The sequence below is a fragment of the Grampus griseus genome (genome assembly GCF_964374135.1).
Source record: "Grampus griseus genome assembly, chromosome: 3".
Lineage (NCBI taxonomy): Eukaryota > Metazoa > Chordata > Mammalia > Artiodactyla > Delphinidae > Grampus > Grampus griseus.
This window is the reverse complement of record NC_139019.1, coordinates 33,523,298-33,534,197: the sequence shown is the minus strand read 5'-3', so window position 1 is coordinate 33,534,197 and position 10,900 is coordinate 33,523,298. Positions and strand designations below refer to the sequence as shown.

Here is a 10,900-nt window from a genome sequence, read left to right as displayed (position 1 = left end):
ATGCAGAAGACACAGGTCTGAGTCCTGGTCCGGGAAGATTCACATGCCGCGGAGCAACTAACCCCGTGAGCCACAACTACTGAGCCTGCGCTCTAGAGCCCGTGAGCCACAACTACTGAGCGCGTGTGCTGCAACTACTGAAGCCCGCGCACCTAGAGCCTGTGCTCCACAAGAGAAGCCACCGCAGTGAGAAGCCCGCGCACTGCAACGAAGAGTAGCCCCCGCTCGCCGCAACTAGAGAAAGCCCGCACACGGCAACGACCAAAGCAGCCAAAAATAAATACATATTTATTTTAAAAAAAGTAGGCCCAATTCCTAGAAATCCCCACCCCTTCCCCCAAATAGCTGGAATACTCCTCCTACTCATTAGCCTATGAAACTACCCACCCCTAAAAAACCTGACAACCCCATACCCTGGTGCCTTTCTCGCCTTCTGATATGGCTCACACTCTGTGGAGTGTGTTTCTCTCTAAATATATCAACTTCTTACCTATCACTTTGTCGCTCACTGGATTCTTTCTGTGATGAGACATCAAGAAAAGACCGTGGGTCTAAATCCTGAGACCAGGTGTGTGATCTCAGTTAAAACACCGCGGGTTCAAGTCCCAATCTGGGTTTTGGCTGGGTTCGAGTCCCAATCTGAGTTACACGGTTTCAGAAGTGAGCTGGGGGAAGTGTGGCCAGGAGATGAAGATTTGAAAATACATCCCTCTGGGCTTCCCTGGTGGCGCAGTGGTTGAGAGTCCGCCTGCCGATGAAGGGGACACGGGTTCGTGCACCGGTCCGGGAAGATCCCACATGCCGTGGAGTGGCTGGGCCCGTGAGCCATGGCCGCTGAGCCTGCGCGTCTGGAGCCTGTGCTGCGCAACGGGAGAGGCCACAACAGTGCGAGGCCCGTATGCCGCAAAAAATAAAAAATAAAAAAAGAAAATATATCCCTCACATCAAATACAGTGAAACAGGTGTAAAAATTTTGTTTGCAGCTAGGAATTTAAATTATGTGATTTTTTTTTAAAGGGAAAAGTCAGCACTAATTTCACCTATTGTAGGAAAAGAAGGCAGGTCAAGTCAAGAGACCTGAACTATATCAGAATAACAGATGCAAGATTTATGAACTATCATTCTCTGTCAAAAGGCAAAACACCGTAAGTAACAGCAGAGATTGCAACAGGGAAGACCCAATTTTGACTCCATGTTGGATCTGTTTGACTTTAGCATTTACTTTTCGTAGCTTTTGTTATTATAATCATACATAATGGACTGCCTCAGGGAACCCTACCCACCTGTGAATGGCTGCAAGAAAGAAGAAATTAACCATCCCCTCCCGGAGGCTGGTCATTCCAGAAGATGTTTATCCTTTTCACTTTACTTCCTCCCCGCATCTCCCTCTCTATTCTGCCTTTTTACTTTACTTCCCTCTCTGATTCTATGAAAGAAACTGGCATCCAGACCCCGCTAAGATGGTTTTTTGGGGACCCTAGTCCACCATCTTTTCGGTCCGCCAGCTTTCCAAATAAAGTCGTGTTCTTTGCCTCAACACCTCGTCTCCCAGTTTATTGGCCTGTCGTGCGGCGAGCAGAGTGAGCTTGGACTCTGTAACAAGATCATCTGTTTCAGAAGTCATTCCTGCCGACCTAAACCTGGCATCTGGATAGAAATGATCTCGGCTTGTGGGATCTTCCTGGACCGGGGCACAAACCCGTGTTCCCTGCACCGGCAGGCGGACTCTCAACCACTGCGCCACCAGGGAAGCCCAACACTATAGTGTTTTGAATGAAGTACAGATGTCCAAGCCCCATCCAAAGATGCTGAACCACATTTCCTCACGATAGAGTTCAGGAAACTATTTAACAAGTTCCACGTCTGATTCCTTGGCATAACAAGATTGGGGATCAAATCCTTTGCCTCTAAAGTACTGTAGTTAGAAAAAACATTATTTGCCTTTCTCTTCATATCCTGAGCCCAGCTCCGTCCTCCTAGCAACCTCTCAGCGATGACCAGCGTCAGCCGAAAGCTTCCGGCGGGACTGCGGAAGAACCTGGCGAAGAACCCCAGTCCCAATCCGAACGCTACACAGACGCCCACCCCGGATCCAGAAAACTGTGAGCCCCGCCCCTCTGAACCTTCTATTGGCCCCGCCTGGCTCGGGATCCTCCTCTCGACTCCACCCACGCTGCAGCAACGGACGCTTGAGAGCGGTGCACCGCGTGCCGCCGGAAGTACTTTCCTGGGCGGAAGCTTCTGAGCGCGATATAGCGGAAGTGCCTTCGAATTAGCTCTCTTTGGCCTCGGTGGCAGAAGCGAGATGGTGAGTTGTTTGCAAGGGCTGTCGGAATCGGCTTCCATCCTAGCGCCCTGCGCCGCGTTCCTTGCTATCCGTGGGGGCCCGGCAAGGTTTCCGATAAGGGGAGCTGGTGGGCAGGAAAGGGACTTGCGGTGGCCCTCGAGAGGCAGAGTGGCCCCTATCTGTCTGGGAGTGCGGGGCCTGCAGTCGTGGAGCTGCAGCTGCTCTAGGCACCTTGCTTCTGTCTGACTTTTGGGGAGCCCGCACAGCCCTGTCTGCCTATGGGAAAGGACAGAAGAAGCATAGTTTGAGAGTGGCTCTGTACGCCAAGGAATCGTTGGCGGTGGTCTCTGGGCGGGAGCTCTTAGATTTTGGAGTAGGGGTGGTAGGAAAACCACGTTATCTCGTCTTTTGCATTATATCTTTTTTTTTTAATAATATAGCGGATTTCAAAACACAGCAGCTCTTGCAGGGGGCATTAGATGACGTGAAATTCCGATAGAGGTCTCTGATTTAGCATTTAAGGAAAGTCAGACTCTGCTATGTTTATAGCATTTGAATTGTTAATACATTGCAGTCGACTTGAAAACATGTAAATAAAATAAATACACCACATTTTAAACAAAAAGAAAAGTCAGACTCCCACAGTTTGAGACCTTGTGGTTGTCATGAAATCTTATCAATAGTTTCTTTAACTGAAAACGTAAGAACGTGTGTAGAAATTGCTAGATTGAAGAATCGTCTGTTCCCTTAACTTGTAGACGAAGGGAACGTCCTCGTTTGGAAAGCGTCGGAATAAGACGCACACGTTGTGCCGCCGCTGTGGCTCTAAGGCCTACCACCTTCAGAAGTCGACCTGTGGTAAATGTGGCTACCCTGCCAAGAGGAAGAGGAAGTGTAAGTGCATGTTTACTAAACTCTGATAGAGTGTATCATGGCGTTGAGAATTCTCCCGTGTTTGTTTTGTACCTCAGTGGGGCATGACTGAGCATTTGGTGGCCCCTAGCAGAATGGGGCATCTGTATGGCGATGAAGTGGGGTTAAAACCCAAGGCGGGCATTTTTAAGTATATTGACCGACAGAGCTTACAAGGTGTGTGGGGAAAACCGTTTACAACCTTCACCTGAATGTGTGTTTTAGATAACTGGAGTGCTAAAGCTAAAAGACGAAATACCACCGGGACTGGTCGAATGAGGCACCTAAAAATTGTATACCGCAGATTCAGGTACAGTTTTTATGTTTCAGTTGTAGTTGGTTCTGTGAGCTTGCATAATTATCCTCTCAAATGCCCTGGTTGGTGGGATGAGGTGTTAGCAAGGGATTTTTTTCTTCTGCCACCATAAACTTCAGATCAGTTAGTTTAGATCTTGTGAATATTTCAGTAAACAGTAGTATGAACTATACATGCTGGGGCTTAGTTGGAGCTAGACTCCAGAAAATGTGATGACATTTGTTAGCATACCTACATTTCACTTTCCTACCAAAATTTGTCAAGATAATCGTGCATAAAGGAGACTTTGGGGTTTTGTGGCTTTGGGCAAGTGTGCTATAGAAAACTGTCAGTTGCTATTGCGTTTGTGTAGAAAGAAATTTTATAGTCTTGTATTACTTAAAGACAGGCCTTAGAGTTTTAATTTCAGCCCCCATCTAGACTAAACAAACTGCATTTTAGTGGTAGCTTTTGAGGGGTTAACCCACGTAAGGTCTCAGCTGAGGTGATTTCTTTGTTGGGGAGGGCGGTTGTCCTGTGCAGTGTAGGATATTTAGCAGAATTTCTGACCTACTGCTGAATTCCAGGTTTTCAAATTTTAAAAAACCTGAAGACAGTTTGGGGGTTTGTAAACACAACACCCTTAGATGTGCTTGTGTTCATTTGCTAAAGTGACCTTTCTGTGCGCTTTGCGCTTCATAATGTGTAAGACTATTATACAGTAGTATAGGCTTAGGATTCAGTGGTCTGCTAGTTCAATGTAAGAGTTCAGAGCATGAAGTGAAGCCAACTTTAACCTGTCTGTCCCTCAAAAGAGGGATAACGGTACACTTCAAGTAGGTGTTAATATTAAATGAGTTACGTTATAGAGTAGTTAAGCAGTTGAGAAAATGTCTACCATTAAACACATTGTTTTTCCTTGGCTAAAGGAAAGTAGGATCTCTGGCTCGTAATTTAAGAACTCGTTTTCACAAATGCCTTGGGAATCTTAAGTGGTGGGGAAATACTGGCCCAGTGATCAGTACAACCAAATATGTTGCCCTTTTTTCTTTTTTTTCCAATTAAAGTTATCTGTGTTCCTGAAATGGCTACCTTGAAGCAGAAGGAAGTAAATACTGCAGCTTATCAGTGATGTTGTAAAAATAAATGTCTGAACATATGAATTCAATATTGATTTCAGATTTAACTGAGATAAGCTCATAAAAATCTGTTATAGCAAAAATTAAAATGTATGCATTTGCATTGCTGAAGTAACTGTTCTTGTTTTTAACGGTGCAGGCATGGATTCCGTGAAGGAACAACACCCAAACCCAAGAGGGCAGCTGTTGCAGCATCCAGTTCATCTTAAGGATTTCAATTATTAGTCACGCAATAAATGTTCTGGCTCTGAAAAACTGTCTGGTGTGCTAAGGTATTTTTAATAGGCTTGTATCGATGATTTGTATAGGTTTGCGAATGGGACAGCTTAAAATCAGATTTACTTGTTAAGTGGCTGTTTTGGAACAGTAACTTTTGAACTGGGTTGTGATACTGCTTAAGAGGACAAGGAACAAGCAGAATTCCAGGATTCCTTCAAGCAGACAACACTGGCATATGATGTGAAGAATATAGTGAATTTACATGGTACAATTCTTAGTACAACACATATGGATATTTAAAATGTTAGAGTGAGTGAAAGAGCATAACTTCATTTCTTTTAGGAACATCTATGGTTTTTGGGGAGTGGTTATCAGTCGTTACAATAGGCTTTGGAGTACCGGTGAGAACGTGAAGGTTAGGAGTTAAATGAACTCTATTTTAGAAAGGTGATTTTTTCTTTTTTCTTAAAATGTTTACTGGAGTATAGTTGGTTTACAATATTGCGTTAGTTTCTGGTGTATAGCAAAGTGATGCAGCTATACATACACTTTTTCAGATGTTTGGAAAGGTGATCTTAACTGTTGCTTGGCACCTAGGTTATAGGCTGTGCATGCCGTTTAAGGTGGTCAGCTAAGTGAAAAACCAAAGCAACCTGCTCAGTGTGAGTCAACAACAAAATATGGAAGAAAGTTTGTAGGGCCACGGGCAAATACGGTGGATTGAGTAGAATGTAAAGGAAGGCCAAGTATAAACTTATATTTGTAGGCTAAAGGCAATGATAAATAGATCCCTGGAATTATTTTAACCCTTAGCTGGGTGATCATTGATTTTCGGTGCTCTGAATTTTTTTGCCTTGCTTTCCCAGTTCTAGTGTTACTGCCATTTGAAGTGAAGACAAGGCTGACTTTGTTGGACTGCTGAATGAGAGAGTAGAACATTAATTAAACAGCATAAGTGTTGGAACAACTGGCATAAAATAGCAGTGTGGCCAAGCTGTGCTCTCCTACCTTTTAGCTTCCCATTGTATTAAGTATAACGTCCTTAACCTGACCTTGAAGGGGTCTTCATGATCATCACTGCCTCAACAATCTTACCTTTAGAATGCATTCCCAAAATTCTAGCTAATTCCTTTCCTCCCGCTTTTTTCCTAACTCATCCTTCAGGTCTTAGCTTACATTTAACTTCTACAGAAGCCACTGCTGATCTAAATCTACATTGGGCTTCCTCCCAATATGTGAGACTCAACATAATGACTCGGTACTCTGTACTTTAGGGATGCATAATTGAGAGCATGGTTCCTGGATCCAGCTGACGTGATTTTACTGCTGTGCCTGTGCCGCAGTTGTAAGCTGGAGGTCTTAACATTATGGGCTTCCGAGTTCAGTGAGTGAAGGTGCTTCTACAGTGGCTGCGGCCTAAAGTTGGTATAGTAGGTTCAAGTTTATGAAATTGCTTTTGACCTACAAAAACAGTGGTTTTAATATATTTTGGCTTCAGAGTACTGAAATCATCTAACTTGGTGTTAAGATCTTTCTGAAATCTTCCAGTGTTAACTAATGGTTGATTCCTGAGTGATGGAGAGGCCCATTAAGATAGGTAATGCCCAGGATGGAATAAATATTAGGCCTTGAGGTGAATGGGCACTGACCTGAAGACGTGGAATTTCTAAATCCTGGGCCAGAAAACAGTTGGCACAAAGGGGTTGTGAGAGAGGTGGGCAGTGATGCATTAAGAAAGGCCTGTGTATTTGAGTGTAAGGGGAGCTTATCTCTTGTTTGCCAGTGCCTGTGACCGTTGACAGACAGGTTGGGTTTCAGTGGGAGATTGTCTGATGCAATGGTAAGTATCTCCATAGATCGTAGGTGGCTCACAGACCAATTGAGGCTGCTCCAATCACAGGTAAAATTAAGACTCAGGGAGCAGCAGTGGGAGGGAGACGGAGCTGGGTTAACACATTCAGTATAGAATGCAATCAGGTGGATTCAGTTCATTGAATACTAGTTTGCAGGAAGTTCACATCTGACGTATCTCATGTCCTGAGGGTCAGAGTTGGTTTGGACAGTGGGCCTCAATCTGACAAAAGATGCCTAGGGCCAATGCCACAACTAAGGAATTTGTGTTTCTTGGGCAGAGGATACTCAGGACCAGATGGGTGTCACCAAAGGGTATCTGAAGTGAGACCCAGGAACATGTCTTAATGTTTTGTGTGTTTACTTGGCCTTTCAATCACAGATACTGTGGTTTGTCAGGTCTAGAGAAGGTGAGGGGGTTGGTAAGAATCTAGAGGGGTGAGGATCAGATGTGGAAGGTCTTGAGTATTATACTAAGGAGTTTGGACTTTAGCTTGAAGCAATGATAAATCATTGGAAGGTTTTAAGCACACACAATGGCATGATTAGTTATCATTAGCAAGATTAATATGGTGATGGGAGGTGATGGTATGGATGTGATACGTTTTGAAGCTGGAAAAGCAGGCAACAGGTTCTTAAATAGTCTGAAAATCGTGAGGTTGTGGACTAAGGTAGCAGTGGGGCTGGCTGTAGGGGGGATGTCTCTACTGAGAACATGTAAAACTTGAATCAAAGGGAGTAGCTTCCAAGCCCCCTCTTCTGTATCAGGCTGTGTGAGGCTTCCATGAGATCACATGTATAAAAATATAGCGGGACTTCCCTGGTGGTCGAGTCGTTAAGACTCCATGCTCTCAATTCAGGGGGACTGGGTTCAATCCCTGGTCAGGGAACTAAGATCCCACATACTGCAACTAAGCCCGCGAGCCGCACCGGAGACCCAGAGCAGTCAAAAATGAATTAAAAAATAATAATAACTTAAAAAACAGCATTGTGTCTAGTGCGGTAGGCCTCAGAAATATTGGAGGTAGGAGTCTTGGATGTTTTGGACTAGGGGGCAAGGAGGTGGTGCATTCACTGGGAGGGAATATAGGGTGGAGGCAACAAGGGGGGAAATTAGAGTTAGGTTTTGTTGCCTGTGCGATACCAAGAGGAAGTACATGGGAAGATGTGAGTAAGCCTGGTGGCCGTTGAAGTGTAAAGCCTGGGCTAGAGGTCTGCATTTGGAAGTAATGAACAGAGAGTTGTGAAAGGGAACTGATTTTAGGGGTTAAAATGGTGAAGATAATTTAAATGGAGGTATGAGGTGATGGTGAGACCTGGTAGGCATTTGGAAATGATGAGAAAAAAAGGACTTCCTTTTTTCTTTTTCTCTCTTTTTTTAAGGACTCAGTTTCTTGACTGATGAACTTCAGTAAACCATCCTTGACTCAGTAATGGTTGAAACCATTTGAAAATACAGATACTTAGAAAGAAAAGACAATTTGGAGAGGCTCAAGGAAAGATTTGGGGAGATGTCCATAGGAGACACGAGGGGAGAGAGTGGTTCATTAATTTGTTCAACATAATACATATGATGATGCTACTATGTGCTAGGCAATGTTAGAGATACAGTGGGAGCAACAACTGACATGGTTGAAGTTGACAGTTGACTCTAGTGGTTGCAGAAGTAGCCCAGGAAGTAGGATAGGGTTGAAACCAAGTATTGTATGTGGCTGAAGCCAAGGAGGAAAAGATTTTTAAATTAAAAAAACCTTCCAGGATTTGCAAAATTTAGGTTAGTGTTTACTTCCATAAACTTTGTTTCAATAGAGCAGCAAGAACAAAGCCAACTTGCTAGAGGTTCAGGGGAGATTGGGCAAGGAAAAACTGAGAGTTTAAAATTAAATATACTTCTGGAAGAACCTAGATGTTCTATGATTCCCTTTCATTTCTGTTGATACAGTGCCACTTATGAACCAGATCTAGTGACCTCTATGTGCCAGAAGCAGGTCTAGGCCAAGGAGATACAAGTGGAAAACAAGGCAGACAAGGGTCCTTGTCTGACAAAGATTTCAATAGCATGTGTGTGTGTGTTGGGGGTTGACAGACCTAGAACAGGTAAGCAATTTCGGGTAGTGATAAGTGCTGTGAAGACAAAGATATAAAGAGTGTGATAGAGTGGGAGTGGAGGAACCTTTAGAAAGGTGATTAAGCAAGTTAAATTATGGGAATTCTGTGGCGGTCCAGTGGTTAGGACTCTTCACTGCTGAGGGCCCGGGTTCAATCCTTGGTCAGGGAACTAAGATCCCAACCCTAACTTTTACCAAGTTAAATGATAAGGAGCTTTCTCTTTCTTATTCGTACTACATATGGATTGTATTTCATTCTTTTGTTGGTTTTTTTTTCTTCCTCAAAACAAAAGGTAGTTCAGATCATAATCTAAGAGAAGCACAGGGCAGAGGCTATCAACCTCAGGAACCAAGAATGGAATCTGAAGCAAAAGCTTCCTTGTATGGTAAGGTAGAGGGATGTCTTGTTCAAAGAAAATACCAGTGGAAAAAAAATGGTTCTCATGTATGCAGGTGGCTTGTAGATTACCACAGGCATGGTATGTTGATTGAGGTAAAAACACAGTTCTTATTTTTGTGTCCTCATCTTTATACAGTGGAAATATGGTCCTGTGCCCCAGGATGAAGACTTGGTCTGACCCTTGTTTTTTTGGGTTATTCACAGATAACAAAAAATATCCTCCAGTCATGATTAGTTGTAAAAAGTTTTATTTCAGTAAGTTATTTTTTTATTTCAAATAAAATTTCCAGTCCTTCGTTATAGTCAGACTTCAAAATTGACTTAACCTTATCTCACATCTTCCAGCTTGGGCCTCCTTTGGGTTGGAGCCAGCAGTGGAGAAGGGGGCATGGTCCCTCTGATCTCAGCCTTCTCCCTGTATACATTCTCTGGGGCTTGTGAGCTGCAGTTGCACTCCTCAGTGGGGTTAAAGAGTAGACAGGAGGAGGAAGGAGAGGTGGGGGGATGGGGGCTGGTTCTTCCTTGGTTGGGTGGGTAAACAATGTCTGGACCCTGCAGATGATTAAACTTTTCCTCTCTTGGGCATTTGTATGACCTCTCCTGTAGTTCCCATCTTAATTCAGAATAGTCTTTTGTGATTCCTTCCTAGCCCCTAGGATCCAACCTCTTTCTCCTGAGGTCTTCTCTACCTCTGAGGGCCCTACGGACAGGATTCAAAATTATCCCATGCTGTCCCTCTCTCCTGAGTGGCCCACATCTTGTCCACAGGAAACATTCCCACCTCCCTGGCCTGAACAAGTTCTTAAGTGCAGGGAGATCTCAGGCAGCAGCACTTTCCTGGCCCCCCACCAAAACAGTTGCAGGAAGCAAATTTTAAAGCTCTCTGAGTGGTTCCTTTGAAGTTTCCTTCCCTAGGTTTAGAGCTACAAGGTAGTAACCCCCTTTTCCAAGAAGGTTGAGTTGAATACTTAAAACTCTTCAAAGAAATTTCTTTACCAGTCTTTCCCTTGGACCCCTCTATATCCTTGATCTTGCTGAGGATTCTAAAGGCTGTGACCAGATGTAAACTACTATAGAATGGATGAACAACCAGGTCCTACTGTATAGCACAGGGAACTATATTCAATATCCTCTGATAAACCATAATGGAAAAGAATATTAAAGAATGCATATATATGTATAACTGAACCACTTTGCTGTACAGCAAAAATTAGCTCAACATTGTAAAACAACTATACTTCAATTAAAAAAAAATGTTTCTTGTATACATTTCCAGTGTGTGTGTGTGTGTGTGTCTGTGTCTATCTGTCTGTCTAATTTGGTACTTCGGGCCCACTGCAGTGAAAGCGCCAAGTCCTAACCACTGGACCACCAGGGAATTCAGAGCCCTAATCTAATAGTGTTACATTATATAGCTCTGCAAATAAACATCTAACATATGTAAAAAGTGTGTGATTTGCCCTCAAAAATGTTTAAAGTGATTTGGACTCGAGTTATGTGGAGGAAATTAAGGCCTTTAGGGGAAATGTCTTTTGTAAAAAAGACAACTGATAAAACAGGGTATTGGAGAAAGGTCCATCTTCCTTAAGTTACGGCAAGTGGTAGAGGTGGCTGAGGAAGAAGCAAATGGGATTAATACCAGGTGGCCAATAGTTCTGTTTCAGAAACACGACCATCTTGGGCAAATGG

At 43.6% G+C, this 10,900-nt stretch overlaps 1 protein-coding gene across 1 annotated transcript; it reads left to right on the top strand.

The window, feature by feature from the left end:
* Positions 1-2,183: 2,183 nt before the first annotated feature.
* Positions 2,184-4,889, top strand: RPL37 (ribosomal protein L37). The gene is made up of 4 exons (XM_082651148.1): positions 2,184-2,308; positions 3,046-3,181; positions 3,425-3,509; positions 4,773-4,889. The coding sequence occupies exons 1-4, from the start codon at positions 2,306-2,308 to the stop codon at positions 4,840-4,842; spliced, it is 294 nt and encodes a 97-aa protein (XP_082507274.1). The 5' UTR covers positions 2,184-2,305; the 3' UTR covers positions 4,843-4,889.
* The last annotated feature ends 6,011 nt before the right edge of the window (positions 4,890-10,900 follow it).

What these genes read in the sequence shown, in the direction of transcription:
- RPL37 (XM_082651148.1), top strand. An exon ending in TGCCAAGAGGAAGAGGAAGT is followed by an intron (nt 3,182 to 3,424) that starts GTAAGTGCATGT and finishes TGTGTGTTTTAG; the next exon opens with ATAACTGGAGTGCTAAAGCT. An exon ending in ATTGTATACCGCAGATTCAG is followed by an intron (nt 3,510 to 4,772) that starts GTACAGTTTTTA and finishes TTAACGGTGCAG; the next exon opens with GCATGGATTCCGTGAAGGAA.